At 34.8% G+C, this 20,175-nt stretch overlaps 1 protein-coding gene across 4 annotated transcripts in view; it reads right to left on the bottom strand.

The window, feature by feature from the left end:
• Positions 1-20,175, bottom strand: part of BTBD10 (BTB (POZ) domain containing 10) — a 71,509-nt gene that overhangs the window by 16,855 nt on the left and 34,479 nt on the right. For all 4 annotated transcript variants that reach the window (XM_011954252.1, XM_011954255.1, XM_011954254.1 and 1 more), the window contains 4 exons: positions 10,391-10,587; positions 8,253-8,538; positions 5,655-5,757; positions 2,400-2,520 (listed from right to left, as the gene is read on the bottom strand). In XM_011954252.1, coding sequence (XP_011809642.1) covers positions 2,400-2,520; positions 5,655-5,757; positions 8,253-8,538; positions 10,391-10,587 — 707 coding nt within the window. The remainder of the gene's footprint in view (positions 1-2,399; positions 2,521-5,654; positions 5,758-8,252; positions 8,539-10,390; positions 10,588-20,175) is intronic.

Below are 20,175 nucleotides of genomic sequence, written 5' to 3'. Positions count from 1 at the left end.
ACTGATGATACCAGAGAGGACAATCAGTGGAAGAGGGTCCTAAAAACATACAAGAGAATACAATAATTTGTTAATTCAGCAAACATTTTGTTGAGTCCTTAGGATGTGCCACACACCATAGACACCAAGTCAAAAAGATATAGTCTGTGCTCTCAAGTCCAAACTAGTTTAATGCCACAAACTGAAAAAGAGTGCCTCAACCAGAGAGAGAGAACATGCAAGCAAATTGCATAATTTCTTCTTAAATTAAGACATAAGCCCAGATATTTTAGTGCAAAGTGCCATTCCAAATATTCAGCAAGGGCATATATTTGCAAGAAAAAAAAATCTACTTTTGGATTCAAGTCTACTTACATTTTTAAAAGATCACATCCATCTCTTCAAATTCTATATAGTTTTTTAATAAACATCTTTGGGAATCTCTAAATTTTTAGTAAAATATATTACAAGTAATCTAAAAACAACTACAAATATTACTGAAAAGCTAAAAGTCTAGGATAATCATATTACACATATTTTACATAAAACCCTTACTTTTAATTCATAATAAATAAAAGATACTTAGTAGTAATGACAAGGTAAACTATGTACAACAAAAGATTGCAGAACTAAGAGATTCACATCATCTGTAAAAAATTCTAGTTTTTTTTTCTATCTCTGCCAGTCACCAAAATTCAACATCAAATTATATAAAGATTAATTTAAATGGTCATATGAAAAGACACAAAACTTGAAATCAGGGATCTATAATGCTCATGGTTTCAACTAAAACTTTTTTTTTTTTTTTTTTTTGAGGTGGAGTTTCGCTTTTGGTGCCCAGGCTGGAGTGCAATGGCGCAATTTCGCTCGGCTCATCACAACCTCTGCCTCCCTGGTTCAAACAATTCTCCTGCCTCAGCCTCCCGAGTAGCTGGAATTACAGGCATGCACCACCACGCCTGGCTAATTTTGTATTTTTAGTAGAGATGGGGTTTCTCCGTGTTGGTCAAGCTGGTCTCGAACTCCCGAGCTCACATGATCCGCCTGCCTTGGCCTGCCAAAGTGCTGGGATTACAGGCGTGAGCCACTGCATCCAGCCCCTAAAATCATTTTTTAAGATGTGAAAAAACAGCAACTTTGGCCAGGCACGGTGGCTCACGCCTGTAATCCCAGCACTTTCAGAGACCAAGGCGGGTGCATCATCTGAGGTCAGGAGTTCAAGACCAATGTGGCCAACATAGTGAAACCCTATCTCTGTTAAAATGAAAAAATTAGTCAGGTGTGGTGGCGAGTGAATCCCTTCAAGGCAGGAGAATCCCTTGAACTCAGGAGGCGGAGTTTGTAGTGAGCTGAGATTGCACCACTGCACTCCAGCCTAGGTGACAGAGCGAGACTCCATCTCAAAAACAACAACAACAAAAATCCCAGCAATGTTGTTCAAATGTACAGTTGTATGTTGGATCTACTGTATTTCCGAAGTATACCTACTACATCTTTACTCCAGAAACCTCAGCTCTTAGAATATTTTGTATTACCATGTAGGATGATATCCTGGGCACTATGGAAGACACAAATAATTCCCCAAAACAATACTATCTACTCTTTCTAAATCATTCAGTTCATTCTTTACTACCTATTTCCACTAAACTCTTCTACAGTCCTCTAGCCCACAATGACTTCCCCTTCCTCTGAACTTCTCCAACCACTTAAGTGTCAGCTTAAGTATCTAGGTACTTAATATTGATGTCAAATATCAACATTTGATACTTCTCATACACTATTTTGACTTTTTTGTGCATAATCACATCTTTTCTCAGGGTTGGCGTAACAATGGGAGTAAGGGTGCTGAAGAAATGGTGAGAGAAGAATACCAGAGTTGAGATTACAACATTCTACACACTGCTTTGAGAGTATATTTGAAGTTCTTGGATGAAGTCATTTAATCCTATGCATAAATGAGGGCTAGACATTCAATCTAGGATCTTTAATGATAGGTATCATTTTTGAGAATTATTTGTGTTTTCCATAGTGCTCATATTATCATATGTGGTAATACAAAAAAATTATAAATTTTTGGATGATGTGATCAAAGAAATGAAGCCAAATGACCACACTTGACCAAAGCCAAGGATCCAAATCTAGGAGATAAAACTGGTAACAAATAAATAATATAGAAAACTGTCTAGGAGGAAATCTGGGTTAGTCAAAAAAGAAAATTATTAAAATTGAAAAAAATATTTGGAAAATTGCACAAGGAGATTATCAAGGTCTTTGCAAACTTTCATTAATAATCTACTAGAATGCTTCATAATTCAATTAAATACTTTAAGTCTAACTAGGTTAATAGCACTAATTTCAGGTTTTTTGTTCCAATATATTCTAATTATACAAACCACTTACACACAAAACATCATACTTACTGAGATCTCTACATTTAATAGTACTATATTCAAAAGAGATACAAAGATAGTCACATGCTTCTCTCAGTTCAGGAATAGATATGCCATCAGGACAACGGATTATTCCTGTTTTATAGTAATCCTGGAAAAAGAAAAGTACGGAAAGCATAAAATATCTGGAGAACAAGGTAGCCAAAACTTATTATTAAGGTAGAGCTGGTAATATTTTCAGAAACAGTAGAGAACTCTGACATCTCTGAAATGTGGAAGTTTAATCTTAGATGAGACCTCTGTTCTCCTACTTTTTCATTTTACCTGTAAGGAAAATTCAGGTCCAAATGAATTCATCAACTGACCCTGTCATACAATTATTTAAAAGCAAAGGTAAGATTTGAATGTAGGGCTCCCTGTTACCTAATTCATGTCTTCTTTATGGCATTATACCAATGCATATGTATTTTTCTTCTACAGGTTGTATTTCTATAAAACTATCATAAAGTTTTAAATTTTTTTTTAAAAAGTAAGGAAATTGAATGATATATTATGCTACCTTAAATACTACCTAGATAATTTAACAAAATTTGAGGTTTTTAGTACAGAATTATAGTCTTATTCAGGTATTAAAATATGTAAAATAAGACATTAGATATTCTTCTTCTAATACTACCCTTTGGTGGTTCCATATGATGACAAGCAATACTAATTACTTCGAAAATCTACGTAACAGGTTGTTAAAGGACGACCCCAGAATCACAGATAAGTTACTTCAGAGATGAGTGACAAAAATTCTTTTCAATTCCACAAGGGGAAATATGGACAGCTAAAAAAGCACTTTTTCCCCAAAATTAAGACCTGGTTCGGCCAGGCACCATGGCTCACAACTATAATCTCAGAACTTTGAGAGGCCGAGGTGGACAGATCACCTGAGGTCAGAAGTTCAAGACCAGCCTGGCCAACATGGTGAAACCCTGTCTCTACTAAGAATACAAAAATTAGCCGGGCATAGGGGCGCACACCTGTAATCCTAGCTACTCAAGAGCCTGAGGCAGGAGAATCACTTAAGCTCAGAAGGCAGAGGTTGCAGTGAGCCAAGATCGCACCACTCCACTCCAGCCTGGGCGACAGAGCGAGCCTCCATCTCAAACAAACAAACAAAAAGATCTGTCTCAAGTTTCCTGAGGTTCAGAACCAAAGTAACCAGTAACACAATTTCTAAGGTTGCTGCATCAGTGGAAGTGAAACATCTTCTGGTACTTGTATGAATATTCACCTGATCAAGATCAACTACTTTCCCGATCTGTCTTCCATCACAGAATCCTCCCTTCCCTCAAACTACTTAAGAAAACGGTATTTTCAGGCTGTGGCACAAACTGTCACAAACTATCAAACCTTTTTTTTCTTTTTTTTTGAGACAGGGTTTCACTTTGTTACCTAGGCTGGAGTGCAATGGTGTGATCTCAGCTCACTGCAACCTTCGCCTCCTGGCGCAAAAGATCTTCCCACCTCAGCCTCCCAAGTGTTGGAGGCCGAAAGAATGAGGGTGGTGACCAACTCAGTATACCACTGGAGGCTATATGAGCAAACAGCAAACTGTTCGCATGAAAGCAGGTTGCTGGCAAACTGACAAACTGCATCTGCCATCCAGAACTAATGCTGAGGGCAGTCACGCCCCAGGTGCAGTGCTTGTGATTGTCTATGCACAACTGAAGTCTGTTAGCAATCATGTGAACCTGTGATAAATCAAGCAGCTAACCAACAGCACCTTCTCCCTGTTCTTTCTCCCCAGTAAATACAAAGGGCTGTGGAAGCTCAAGGTCGTTGCTCACTAGAAGCAAGGAGCCCCCAGCCCCTTCTTTAAACCAGATTATGTTGTCTTTCTTTTCATCCCTGTGTTCGTCCCCCTTCATTCAGTCCCGTAGTAACCATTACATCCCAAGTACCTGGAACTACAAGCGTGCCACTACACCCAGCTAATTTTTGGATATATTCTTTTGGTAGAGATGGGGTTTTGCCATGTTGCCCAAGTTGGTCTTGAAATCCTGGACTCAAGCCATCCACCTGCCTTGGTCTCTTAGCGTGCTGGGATTATGGGCATGAACCACTGTACCCAGCCTTATGAACCAAAATCACTGAATTTAAATTACAAGTAGGTGCTCTGTATGATAAATTAAAATATTAAAAAAAAAAAAACAGTAAAAACCTCAAAAAAAAGTTTTAAAACAAAGACGTCAGCTGGGCAAGTGGCTCACACCTGTAATTCTAGCACTTTGGGAGGCCAAGGCAAGAGGACTGCTTGAGCTCAGGAGTTCAAGATCAGCCTGGACAACATGGCGAAACCTCATCTCTACTAAAAATACAAAAAAATTAGCTGGGTGTGGTAGCACATGCCTATAGTCCCAGCTACTAGGGAGGCTGAGGTGGGATGATCACTTAAACCCAGAAGGTCGAGGCTGCAGTTAGCCGTGATCACTCTACTCACTGCAGCCTTGGCAACAGAGTGAGACCCTGTACGGGGAAAAAAACAAAAAACCAAAGATGTTAACAAATACATTTTGGAGATGACTTTTAGATGTTTCTAAGTTTGCTAGTTATGTGCAATAAAATAATAGAATCAAGTAGTCATATTCATTCTCAGATAGTAAAAATGATCGATTTACTGCATTTAAGAGAAAGAGAAGTAAATATGACTCCAGAAATGTTACTAAATACCTGAAAGAACTGTATATGCAAACCTAAGAGATTAATAATCCCCTATCCTATCATCCTGAAGGTCATAAAATTCATTTGCTTCTATTATATTATCTGTATGTACTAAAATTAAGATGAGAGCACGGCATGGTGGCTCAATGCCTGCAATCCCAGCACTGGGAGGCCAAGGCAGGAGGATCGCTTGAGCCCTGGAGTTCGAGAATAGCCTAGGTAACACTGTGAGACCTCATCTCTATAAAAAAGGAAAACAAAAAGAATTAGCCAGGCATCGTGGTGCATGCCTGTAGTCCCAGCTACTCAGGAATGTGTGGCAGGAGGAGTGTTTGAGCCCGGGAGGTTGAGGCTACAGTGAGCTATGACTGTGCCACTGCACTCCACCCAGCCTGGGTGAAAGAGCAAGACCCTGTTGCAAAATAAAAATATAAACAAAATAAAATAAAGATGAATTAAATGGTATTTAAGGAAAAACAATATCCTGGAATAACTCCAGAGAGATATTCAAATAGAATTCTGCTTCTAATCCAAGTACCTACTCAGAAGGGGTCTTATGATTAAGTCAATACTCACCAGAATAGCTCGAAACACAGTGGAACCAATTCCCTCTGCCACCTCATACTCTCCTTTCTCATTGGGTCGTGTAAAGTTATGTTCTCGGCCAGATCCAAACATCCTATGATAGTAAATAATTGAGAAATACGTCAATAGAATACTTCCTTCAAAAGGGAAAATGGATTTCATGTACAAATGTAAAAAGGAATTATATCATTAAATTAGTCAAGAATTTTTATCATTAACGTATTCTGGCAAACATCATAAAAGGAGGAATATTAAAAACATTTTCTTTTTGATGGTAGGGAATACTAGTATAGATTTTCTCTAAGCAACAATAAAATAAACGACAAAATTCAGAAGCTAAAGAGCTTTCCTACCCCTTCTCCTCAGAAAATAACATTAATCAAGGGAAAAAGGTGAGTTTTTAATACTAATCTTACCAGGAAGAAAAAAAAAAAGGGAAACCATGTTATCTGTGCTTTTTCCTTAAAACTGCTGTTTTCACTGTACAGTTAATGCCATAATGCAGCACATAACAGCAAGCTAACCTGAGACAAAGTGATATGATACAGGACAAGTCAGGTTGTTTTACATTTCACAATCTTAACTATAAATGTAACAAATCCTACTCAAAATTATTAGACTTGTATCCTGGAACTGAAAAACAAGCAACCAAATGCTGGGATAGATAGGAATTAAGAAATAGGACAATGGCAAGTTTAAGAAAATAAATAAAAAGCTCTTACGTAAGAAAATACAAATGACTTTATGTTTTTTTCAAGTCATGTTTGTTGGCCCTTCAAGACTGCAATTTCCAAAATATGTCCTTAACAATAAAAAATGTACTCTAGTACTCTCCAGAAGATACAAAAATCATGATTAAAGAAAGGTGAACCTCTAGATCCTATGGTACGGTTGAATTAAGTAATCTACTTAATAGTTTCCTAATTCAAATAGTTTTATCTTTCGTTGTAACACAGAAAACTATGAACAACAAAGGTTTTTTATGTCAAAGTTTCCAAAAGAATGCCAACTGCTTTTTACAGTTCCCATGAATATTAATTTTCATCCCCAAAGACACACTTTAGTCAATCGGCATAAAAAGAAGGCTTTGCTAATTGAAAAAGAAGAAAAAGAAGATAGTCTTTCAGGAATCAAATGTCATGATTTAAACTTTTTACAAAAGGGGAAAGCTACTCTTTTCACATCAATATGAACACTTAAAACCTTTTTTTTTAAGAAAACATAACAGCCAAAATTTCATATATCTACTTTTTATTGTTTCTATATATCTGATGTAAAAATATAAAGTATTATTAACAGTGTCGTCATATTCCTGATAATTTGTCAATAATCCTCCCTTATGGCCGGGCGCGGTGGCTCAAGCCTGTAATCCCAGCACTTTGGGAGGCCGAGACGGGGGGATCACGAGGTCAGGAGATCGAGACCATCCTGGCTATCACGGTGAAACCCCGTCTCTACTAAAAATACAAAAAAAAACTAGCCGGGCGAGGTGGCGGGCGCCTGTAGTCCCAGCTACTTGGGAGGCTGAGGCAGGAGAATGGCGTAAACCCAGGACGCAGAGCTTGCAGTGAGCTGAGATCCGGCCACTGCACTCCAGTCCGGGCAACAGAGCGAGACTCCGCCTCAAAAAAAAAAATAATAATAATCCTCCCTTATAACACTAAAAATACAAAAAAGCCTATAGTTCAAAGATATTTTTTTCATGATATAAAGCATAGTGTCAATGTTGAAGGAAAATATTTAGTTACTCAAAAATGTATACAATATCACAACAGCAGCATTTACTCTGTATTACGAGACAATGATAAATCACACACACACACAATGCATATGCAATCTAGTAAAGTACAAGTTTTTATCTCACACAAATTTCTATTTCATGCACATGCCCTTTCACTTGATAGTAGTGTAACCAAAGATACTGATTTTACAATTAAAAGGTATAGTTTGGACATGGGGAAAAAATCAAGTCTCTATTGTCTATATCCTTCTTAGACTGTGGTTCCCATAACTGCAAACTTTAAATAGATCTATTACTCTGGACCAGCACAAATCAGAAGATGACAATTATTTCCTTCATTTTGCTAACTACTTGTTGACATTCCTTTTTTATTTTATTTTTTAAGTATCTACATCAAACTGACAATTCATGCTGACTTTACAGCTAAACAACCTATTGGGTTTTTTTTTCCGCCTTTAAACAATGCTGATTGTTTATATTTTGTGATTCAATGGGAACCCAAGTGCAGGAAACATATTATCATTGTTAAATTCACCTGGTTAGATTCAATTTACAGTCTCAATATGTAAAGACATCTTAGTATCCTGACTTCAGCAACTAATATATTTGCTATTTCTACTGGTACTGCAAAGAACACTAGAAATAAAACCAAGTTCAAGCTCTTACTCTATCACTTTCTAGCTGTATTAACTTGGGACAAGTAATTTAGCCTCCAAAGCTCAGTTCTTTCATCTGTAAAACAGAAATGTTACATTTCAACAGAGAATTACTGTAAAACTTAAATAAAAAAATAATGGCGGTAAAAGCACCTTATAATTAGTAATGCAAATAACTGCAATAATACAAACCTGCCCAACATTGTATTTGGCTGTGCAGTAAAAATGGATGGGTCTACAACAAATCTAGTGTTATCCACTATTAGTGTCACTCGTTCTGACGTTCTTATATTCCGAGCTCCCTCTTTTGCATTTTCATATACAAACACCATCTCCCCAGATGTCTTACAGCTACCATCTGAACTTGACTGACTACTGTTTCTGCTGCTGGTCCCAGCACTGCTAATGGAACCATTTGGGGATGCTTTCTGAGGACGTGGACTGCTTGGACGAGAGGAACTGTGATCTTTTTCTCGTTCTGAAATAAAGATGTTAGACAAAGTTAGGAAATTTTCTTTTAAAAATTCAAGATCTATATATATATCTTTTTAAATGTTTGACTTATAAAAGTCGTTTTAAGTCACAGCATTTCTACTTTTCAGTTTCAAATAACATGTTAACAGAACACCATAAACATTCATTTAGTTCCAGGAATAAAACCCAAAACATCAAAATGCTTTCTAAAATCTTTATTTGTAGACTTTTAAAAAAGATGTATAGCTGACAAATGCTAACCCAAACTAATATCAAGATGAAGGAAAATTTTATATTTTTACTCCACTTAAAAACAGAAACCCAAGGAACCAAATATTCTCACAAGTAAAACAAATATGCTTTGAAAGTTATTACAGTAAAAGATTAATAAGAATACTAATTTAAGCTGTCCTAATTACTAAAAGAGATAACACTATTCTGAGAACACAAAGTACAATCTTTAGAATCTCACCATGTTAATAAGGGCATTCTAAAACCAGCAACTTATCTCAAAAAAAGAAGGCCCCCATCCCCCACAAAAAAGAAAGAAATTCACTAAGGGCAGTAAGAAGTATTTATTTATTTTTAATGATTTTTATGTCTACCAAATAAAGTGGCTTTAGTAGCTCATGATATATTGTTTTCTTCTCATTCTCAAATGAGAATATTGTTTGTTGAATAAAGCACTACTACAAATTTTACGATCTATAATTATAGTCAAATAAAAACTAAGATTTTGTGATATGTTTCACTTAGAGACTAGATCACTAAACTTTAAAGGTGACCTAAAAATGTACCTCCATCTCATCAGTTTCATCAGCTTTTGCCAAATTCCTCTATGACTCAAACTACTTAGAACACTCTGTACAACATTATTGATTATATAATTACGTTTGACATATCTCCAGAGATACTCTGACGCCTCCCTTTTATTGCCTGATTCTACAATACTGGTAGCATCTCAAAAGCAAAATTTGCTAAAGCAGTATTAATAAAATAATGTATCATATCCTGCTATTCTACTCCCAGATACTGACTTTTTCATGTAACAAACTGTCAACTCTAATTTATACTTTTGTTGCTATCTGGCTTATAAGTACTAGTTTGACTTCAAGGATCAACTGAAACATTGACAACTTCTCTCATAATTAGACCCTAATATTAATGATTCTTATTTACAACAGATTATCAGAAACTACTGCTGCATATAGTAAGTCAAAGTTTTAATTTGTCTCTTCTGCAAGGGAAAATAAAAATCAGCAAGCTCACATGCTAAGGCACCTCTTCTTCAGCTGGTGTTTTATAGTCATACCATGTGTTCACCTGGGATAACAACGGTCATTTATAATAATGAATAGGAAGGAAGGGAAAGACCTGAGCTAGTTACTAACAAAGTAAAACACATCACACCTTTCATCTATTTTTATTATTAAATTTGAGATATTGTCAAAAATCAGAATAAATAACATAATGGCTATTCTACCTTTCAGGTCCTTTGTTAGCATGATAATAACTAAACTCCTATCAATAATTTACTACAAACTATTGCTATATATTTCATAAGACAAAAATTAACTTGAGAACTTTGAAAATCTATATATCACAGTTTCAAAGGCTTTTCCAATTACTTATTTTATAAGACTGTACCAGAGGTTAAAAAATTCACATTAACTTTGCATTTAATAAGCTGTTTTTTCTTTCACAGCAAGAACCAAGTTCAACTAAAACAGAAACAACTGAATAGAAGAAGCTAATTACACTCTGCTGTATTAGGCACAATTCAATGTCATTACTACTTTAAAAAGGTAAATGTATGTTTTTAAGAACTGTTAGGAAGGTTAGTTGATTTTACATACCAACATGGTGCTGTCGTGTTGGAGAAGTCACATTTCTAATACAAGGAGTGAGTTGAGACTCTGTTCTTTCATGAGATGAATCTCGTGATCTGTCACTTGACCTTCGTCTATCTCTTGATCTCTCATGTCCCCCACTAGCACCATGTAGACTCATTTTGGTGTGGTCGACTCCTCCCTTAGCAATACGCGAGGATGTACTGATAAGTTAGAAAGGAAAATTAACCATAAAAGCAGAACGTAAGATTGCAAACATTTTAAAAGAAAAACCCGAGTAACATAATTTGATTTCTTTCACTGTGGGGGGAAAAGAGAAGGCAAGAGCTTCTGGAACTCCTAAAAAACTGAGGAATGGGGCAAATAAATTGGTCTCCCTGCCAAACAAAGTAAGTCTACATGCTAACTTCAATCAACCAACTTTGAGTTGAGTCTTTTCAAAACACTATGATTTTTTTTTAAAGTTTTTCTGAAAAGCATTTCTCAGCCAGGCACAGTGAATCATACCTGTAATCCCAATGTTTTGGGAGGTCAATGCGGATGAATCGCTTGAGGTCAGGAGTTCAAGACCAGTCTGGCCAACATGGCAAAACCCTGTCTCTACTAAAAATACAAAAATTAGCTGGGTGCGGTAGCACACACCTGTAATCTCAGCTACTCAAGAGCCTGGGGCACAAGAATTGTCTGGGAGGCAGAGGTTGCAGTGAGCCAAGATCATGCCACTGCACTCCCGCCTGGGGGACAGAGCAAGACTCTGTCTCAGGAAAAAAAAAAAGAAAAGAAAAGTATTTCTCTGAAAAACCTAACAAACCTACCTACTCTGACTACATAAAGTCACAGAATTTTTAAAAACTTAAAAATATCTTATATATAATAAACTTCTCCACAAGTGAAAAACTCAGAATGTTGATTAAAATAGTCCAGTTTACAGAATATTTTAACACAATCATGTATTAAGTTACACATACTATATGTACAATGCTATGCTAAATGCCAACAGAAAGAAGCTTCCTCAGGAGCTTGTTTTCTAAGTGTAGCAGTAATAGATGAACATGCAGAACTTTAAACAATTCAAGAGTTATCCCAACTTCCAAATATAAAACTACTAAACAGTTCCCAAATACGTAACTACTAAATGGGTATTAGATAATAAATGCTTTAGGATCTCAAAGAAAAAAGACATTGCTATAGAGTAGCCACTAGTGTATCACTAGTGTCCAGCTCCTGACAAATAGATAAAATTTCAATAATTAGATTACATTTTGCAAATAAGAAAACTGATGGTAATAAAAATAATAAAACCAGACCTAAGGCAATTTGCAAATTTACTATGTTAGCATATACTATGGTTTAAGCAATTTGAAAATTTACTATGTTAGCATATACTATGGTTTAAAAATATTAAAGTACTTTTTAGAAACAGAAGGAACTTCATGGCTTTAAAGTAAAATTGTTGTCTAATGCTTATTGCTTGACATTTTGAATGATACTTAATATTCTGGAAACTTAGGTTTCTCATTTGTAAAATGTAGATTCTATTTATTTTCTAAGGTTAATAGGTGAATTAAATGAAGTATAATAAGTAAGCTGACCAGCAATGTACCTGGCACAACATAATTACTCATGAAATGTTAGTTTATTTAGTTATGACAGATGAGGATATTAAAGTTCAGAACTGCAAAACTTGCTCAGGGTCACATAGTATTTAGTAGAAATGCTAATAACACTATAACCTAAGCCTTTTGATTCATTCCAGTGCCCCTTTCACAATATTATACTGGTCTCCTTTAGCAAAACCATATGAGTTAAAATTTAATCTTGGTGATTCAGAAAGCAAAATCTTTCAGTGTCTCAGGGTCATCTCTTTGGTTGATTTTATTAGCTTTAATATTTTTTGTTATTTTGGTGGTTTCTTTCATTATAAAAATCAGTCATCACCTTGCTATAACAGACTACAAGGACAGAAGATAAAGTTGACTTTGTATTTATCCTGAAAGTTACTTCTAGGGAAATAAAGGCAACCTAACAGCCTTTATCAGTTATTTGTTTCTCATAAACCTACAGAGAAAAATTCTACTCCCACCTTCATTCTAGTGAAAAAAAAAATCAGAGTACAGCTGCATCAATAGAACAAAACCTTTTCTTTCAAACAGAACAAATCAAAAGATCCTACTGCACTTACGTTTTTAAAAAATCGTTAAGAGTAGAAATACTGGAATTTCTGGCTTGTTTTCTAAAGTAGGAAAAAAAAGGAATCCACACTAAATAGAACAAAGATCATATATAGAAAAAATAGCTCTTCAAATTATTCTGGCGGCTAAGTTTTCATCTTTTTCAACTATAAGAAAGCACATTATCTAAATGTGACTCTGGTAATTTAATGGACAAGGTATGAGCACAACTACGAGTAAGACAAATACAAGCTAAATGTTCAATGTGAGTAAGGGCCAAGCAGACTGACTAATTAAAAAAGCATTTTCACCAGACATCTCTGTAGCTGAAAGACTAGACATTGCTAAAATATTGGCTTCATTTCTAAAACACTTAGATTTTAAACGAATTCAAAAGGTGTCATAATACACTTTCATATTTTCTTTTAATTCCCACATAGACTGAACCCTGAATCAGACCTTCAAAATCAGATGTCATGGAAGACAAATCATGTCCTACTATATTTAATTCAATACTTTTAGATTAAGAAAGCACTCTAAAGGCAAAAACAGTTAATATGTACAAAAGAAAATGAGTTCGAGCAAGTTCAGAAGGGAAAGCTCTGCTTCAGGCTGCATTGAAGAGTTTGGGATTCATGAACTAAGTATAGGTAAGGACATGAAGACTAGATTAGCCCTAATACCTATTTCCAGCCAAGACAGAATAACAAGGGCTGAGTTTATACTCCTGTCTGACACAACCCAAGAAACCAAACAGAATATATGAAACAATAGTCTGCAAGACACAGCATATCAGGCAATGAAGGAGAGCAATCACTGAAAAATGGAAAGCAAATGAGATAGGCCCAACAATTGTCCCAAATTACTATCTTGAGAGCATTTGCAAAGTAAACACAGAGAGGGAAAACACAAGCAGAACCCAGTGGACTGTGAGTGAAAGACATGGAGCTGAGACACTGGGATAAGAGATGGCTAGAGTTCTAAGGGAAAAGTAACAGAGAGAAAACCTCAGGAATCTGCAGAGTCCTCCTTGAGTACTGAGCTGGATACCAGTCACACATGTGAGGACACTATGAAAAGCTGGGGAAAAAAACCAACTCAAAGGATTAGAGGAAATAGTGCCCAGCACTCATACAGGGCCAGGAATAGGTCCTGTTCCCACTAGTTCAGACTGGAAAGCCTAATAATTTTTAAGGCATTGGGAAGAGAATTAGAAGACTCTAAAATGGGAAATAATTACAACTAGACTGAGCACTGTTCCAGTTCCCCTAACAAATTTTAACATCAAGACCAAAAGGACCACACTATTTCCATATAGCTAAATCCTAAAGCAAAGCTCAAGAATATTTGTAAGTATAAGAAATATCAAACACACAAATGAGGTAAAGTTTACCATGTATGGCATCCAATCAAAAATTATCAGGCATGCAAAGAAGTGAGAACACATAATCTATGAGGAAAAAAAATCAAGTGAAATAAAACGTGAACTGACACATATTAGAATGAGAAATAAAAATATTAAAAAGTCACTATAACCATAGCCCTCCAAAAAGAAATGTAAAGACACACAAGATTAAAAAGATGCAAATCAAGCTTCCAGAGATAAAAATGTTTACATGTGAGATGAAAAGTATACTAAATGGCCCTTTAACTTATTATATATTATCAAATGGTTAGAAGACAGAACTTTGAATGTTCCTGACATTTTTTAAAAATGATCAATGTTTGAGGTGATAGATATACTAATCACCCTGATTTGCTCACTACACACTGTATACATGTATTGAAATATCACTCAGTACCTCTAAATATGTATAATTATTACATGTTACACATTAATTAAAAATCACTTTAAAAAAGAGAAGCACACTGAATGGAATTAATGGGAGATTACACATTATAGAAGAAATGATTAACAAATTTGAAAACAATGCAATAGGAAATATTCAAAATAAAAAAGACAGAGAAAACAGAAAAATAAACAGCATGAGTAAGCTGCAGGTCAATTTCAAGTGGCCTAATACAGGTATAAATGGAGTCCAGGAAGGAAGTAGGAAGGAAAAAAAGGGAAGTAATATCTGAACTTTCTCCAAATTTGGCAAAAATTACAAACCCACAGATTCAATATGCACAACAAATTCCACACATACTTCAAAGAAAAAAATGAAAACAAACCCTGTCAACCTGGGTTTGCCATAGCCACTAAAAACATCTTTCAAAAATAAGAAGGATCTGCACTGATTTGTCGGAAAAAAATAAGAAAGTACAGACATTTTCAGGCAAAAAAAGACAAAGGAATTCATCATGAGAAGACCTGCACTGCAAGAACAGTTAAAAGGTAGTCCTTCAGGCAGAAAAAAAAAAGCTAATGCCAGATGAAAATATGAATCCACACAAAAAAATGAAGACCACTAGAAAAAGTAACTGCATAGAAGAATATAATTTTTTTCTAATTGTTTAAATCTCTATAAAAGATTAAACAATAATGATAATAATAATAGAATATGGGGTTTATAACATACACATATAACTAGAGCAGCACAAAGTCTGGGAGAAAGAAATCGAAGTATATTATTGTAAGGTTTTTACACCACACAAGAAACAGTATAACATCACTTGAAGGTACACTGTGATAAGTTAAAGATGTATACTGTTAATACTAAAGCAACCACTAATATAAGAAAACAAAAAATTACAGTTAATATACCAAAAAAGGAGATAAAATAAAATCATAAAAAAAGATTTGGCTAATCCAAGAGGGCAAAGGAAAAAAGGGATTGGGAGGAAGAAGGAAAAAGAACAAATGGGACAAACGGAAAATAAATAACAAGATGACACTTAACCTTTACCATGTCAATAATCACATTAAATACAGATAGTCTTAGCCATTTAGATGTAAACAGTCTAAACCATAAAAGGTGAAGATTATCAGATTGGATATAAAAGCTAGATCCCCAGCCTGGCAGATCACTTGAGCCCAGGAGTTCGAAACCAGCCTTTCACAACGTGGCAAAGCCTCATCTCTACAAAAAATACAAAAATTAGCTGGGTGTGATGGTGCATGCCTGTGGTCCCAGCTACTCAGGAGGCTGAGGTGGGAGGATCACTTGAGCCTCGGAGGTCAAGGCTGCAGTGAGCAGAGATTGCACCACTGCACTACGGCCTGGGCAACCGAGGGAGACTCTCTCTTAAAATAATAATAATAATAATAATAATCAAAGCCAGGTCCAACTATGTGCTATATGGTACAAAGAGATTCAATATAAAAGAATGAAGAAAGATACACTATGCTAGCACTAGTTCAAAGACAGCAAGAGTGGCTATATTAATATCAGACAAAGCAGAGTTCAGAACAAAGAATATCACTAATGTATTTCATAAAGATAAAGGGGTTAATTTATTACGTGCACATAACAATCCAAATGTTTTTCTGCCTTATGAGAGAGCTTCAAAATACAGGAGGTAAAAACTGATAAAACTATGAGAACTAGACAATTCCACAATTATCATCAGAGATTTCATCACCTCTCTCACAATATTTAACAGAAAAACTACACAAAAAATCAGTAGGGATTGATGAGATTTCAATAACATTATCAACTGACTTGACCTCACTGACATTTACAGAACACCCAAAAAGGGCAGAAGACTCATGCTTTTCATGTGCACACAGAACATTTATCAAGATAGATCATATTTTGGGCAATAAAACAAGTATCAATAAACTTAAAAGAATTTAATCATACAAAGTATGTTCTCTGATTACAATGGAATTAAAGCAAAATTCAATAACAGAGATATCTAGAGAATTCCCAAATACTTGGAAATTAAATAATATCTTTACCTAAACAACTTACAGAGCAATAAATAAAAAGGAAATTAGAAAATTTTGAACTAAAAGAAAGTAGGAAAAAACCTAAAATACTGTAATTTGTGGCATGGTATGACATTGTAACAGTACTTAGAGGCCACTTATGGCATTAAATTCCTATATTAGAAAAGAAGGTCTAAGAAAAATGACATTCGTCAATAAAATTGTTAAACCTCCACCCAGACTGCTTGGGACAAAAATCGAGAAGATACAAACTACCAATGTCAGAAATAAGAGAGGCTACAGATACTATAAGAATAATAAAAGAATATTATAAACAACTTTAAGCCAATAAATTCAACAACTCAGAATGGACAAATTTAAACCTACAAAAAAGCTCACTTAAGAAAAAGTTGAATAGCTCTATGTTTACTAAAGAAGTTTAATTTGTAGTTTAAAACATTCCCTCCAAGAAAACTCTAGGCTTATATGGCTTCACTGACAAATTCTACCATGCATTTAAGACAGAAATAATATCACCCCTACACAGCTCTTCCAGAAAATTGACGAGAAGATAGTATTTCCCAACTCATTCTATGAGACCAACATTGCCCAGACACCAATATCTAGAAAATTCCCAGATACTTGGAAATTAAATAATACCTTTACCTAAACAACTCACAGAGCAGTAAGGAAATCAAAAAGGAAATCAGAAAATTTTTAAGTAAAAGAAAGTGGAAAAGATATTATAAGAAAAGAAAACCACAAATCTTAGAACACAAATATCAATATTCTAAACAAAATTTTAATACATCAAATCCAGCAATACATACAAAAAGAATAGTAATCAAAGACCAAATGCTCTCCATCTAAAATCAGAAACAAGAATCAGAAATAAGAATGTCCACTGTCACTTTTCTTCAACAATGTACTGAGGATTCTAGCCAGTGCAATATGGCAAGAAAAGACATTCAGATTGATTAAGATGTAAAACTATCTTTATTTGCAGAAAACATGATCATCTATTGTAGACTCTAGTAAAAAAAAAAAAGGTAACTAGAACCAGTAAGTTCAACAAGGTTGCAGAATACAAAATCAGTATTTTAAAATGAACTTTATTTCTACATACCAAGAATACGCAACCTGAAATTGAAATTTTAAAAACACCACTTACAAATAACACCAAAACCTGAAATACTTAGGGATAAATATGATAGAAGATGTGAAAAACTCACACATTGGAAATTATAAAACATTACTGAAATTAAGAAGACCTAAACAAATGGAGAAAACTACTGTCTTTACAAGTCAATTTTCTCCGTAAGTTAATCTACTAGATACAACATAATTCCAATGGAAAACTAAGTAGGCTTGCTTATCAAGAGTGACAAGTTGATTCCAAAATTCATATGCATATGCAAATGACTTAGAATAGCCTAAATAACTTTTTTTAAAGAACAGTTGGAAGACTCACACGATCTGATTTCAAGACTCATTAAAAGGCTGTAGCAATGAGTAAAGTGTGCTACTGGCATAATGACAGGCACATACATCAATGAATCAGAATAAAGACTCCAGAAAAGAATTCACATACATATATACAGACAACTCATTTGCAACAAGGGCTCAAACACAATTCAGGGAAGAAAGAGTTTTTCATCAAATGGTGCTGGAACAAATGAATATGCAATAGGTATTTCACATTCAACAATTCTAGAAAAAAAAAAAAAAGGAACTCTGCGTAATAGTTCCCATCATATACAAAAGTTAACTCAAAATGGACCACACACCTAAATCTAAAACTTAAAACTATAGAACTTCTAGAAATAAAAAGCACAATGCATAAAAGAACAAACCGACAATTGAACTTCATCAAAATCAAAAACTTTTGATCTTCAAAAAACAGTGTTAAGAGAATGAAAAGAAGCTATGCGCAGTGATTCAAGCCTGTAATCCCAGCACCTTGGGAGGTTGAGGCGGGACAACAGCTTGAGCCCAGGAGTTCAAGACCAGCTTGGGCAACATAGTGAGACCATTTCTACACAAAATTTTTTAAAAAATTAGCCAGGAGTGGTGGCAGGCATCTGTGGTTCCGGCTACTTGAGAGGCCAAGGTGGTAATATTGCTTAAGACCAGAGGTTCGAAGTTGCAGTGAGTCATGGTCATCATGCTACTGTACTCTAGCCTGGGCAATGGAGCAAGATGCTGTTTCAAAAAAATTAATAAATAATAGAGACTAAAAACACAAGCCTCAGACTGGGAGAAAATATTTGCAAATCATATATCTGACAGAGGACTGACATGTAAGCTATATAAAGAACTCTCAAAATAATGGGAAAAAATGTGAGATACGCAGATAAGAAAATAAGTACATGAAATGATAGCGTCACTTGTCACTAAAGAAATGCAAACTAAAATGACACTGTTACATCATTACACATCAGAGTGGCTAAATGAAAAGACTGACTATATCAAGTGTTGATGAGTACATGTATGAAATGGAACCCTCATACACTTGTGGTAGGAATGGAAAATGATACAACCATTTTAGAAGCTGTTTCAAAAAACAGTTTGTTTCTTAAGAAATTAAACATAAACTAGCCATATGATTCAGTCATTCCATTATGTATTTACCCAAAAGAAATGAAGACATTATCCATAAAAAATGATTTGTAAACAAACATTCTTAGCAGCTTTATTTGTAACAGCTCAAAACTGGAAACAACCTAAATGTCTATGAACAAGTGAAAGGATAAACCATTTATGATATATCCATACAATGGAATACTACTCAACAATAAAAAAGAATGAACTACTGACACAAGTTACAACATGAATCAATCTCAAAATAATTATACTGAATGAAAGAAGCCAGATCTCTCCCCACCCCCAAAAAATAAATTATATAAAATTCTAGGAAGTACAGAATAATGTATAGAGCAACAGAGAACATATTGGTGGTTTCACAAAAAAGGGGTATAAGAGTTCAAAGGGAAGGGTTACAAAGGGCACCAAAGAAGTTTTTGAGTGTGATGTATATGCTCATTATCCTAATTATGGTAAGGTTTTATGGGTATATATATATGTACCAAATTGTATACCAGAATTGACCTCTTGGCCAAAACACAGCTGCCTGAGAATACCATAATAGAAAACAAATACTTAGCCATTTCAATTACACTTAAGTAACAAAAGTCATGCCTTTCTTCTTCTAATAGTCCTTTCTTTTCTCACTTTTCTTAGCAGAGTGCACTAAATTCCTTCTCTTACCAATCTACATAGATTCTGGCATCCTCTTCTTGTAATATGGTCTGCAGTCTCAAGAAACCAAAAGCATTTCTACAATCAGATTAAAAACATCTACCATCACCAACTGATCACCACTTGAAAACTTCACAAACCAACATATACTACCCAGTAAACTTACTACAAAAGCCCAAATAAGAACCCTTAATCATGATCCTCTGAGATCACAATTTTCTTAAACTGAGGAATATCAATCACTTCCAAGCACCTCTAGTTACATAAACAAATCCACCTTAAACAAAAAAGAAAATATTTCCATTTTTAAATTTTGCAGCTTTACGACTTAATAATGCTTCTGTTTTCTTTACTATCAACTTTTCACTTTGTTTCAAAATCATGCTTTGAAGCATAAGGTGAATCAACAAGCAGTAAAGTTTCTAAAAACCTTTAAATCTTATTAAAATGGTCTCTCTCAGAAGCAAATATCTATCGCTTCTCGGCCTTTTGATTAAGATCAAGTGTAGAAGCAAATATCTATTCACATCAAACTTTATAATGCAAAT

This window comes from Colobus angolensis, unplaced genomic scaffold, assembly GCF_000951035.1.
Source record: "Colobus angolensis palliatus isolate OR3802 unplaced genomic scaffold, Cang.pa_1.0 Scaffold380, whole genome shotgun sequence".
NCBI lineage: Eukaryota > Metazoa > Chordata > Mammalia > Primates > Cercopithecidae > Colobus > Colobus angolensis.
The sequence above is the reverse complement of the archived record's forward strand: the minus strand, read 5'-3'. Positions and strand labels throughout refer to the sequence as shown.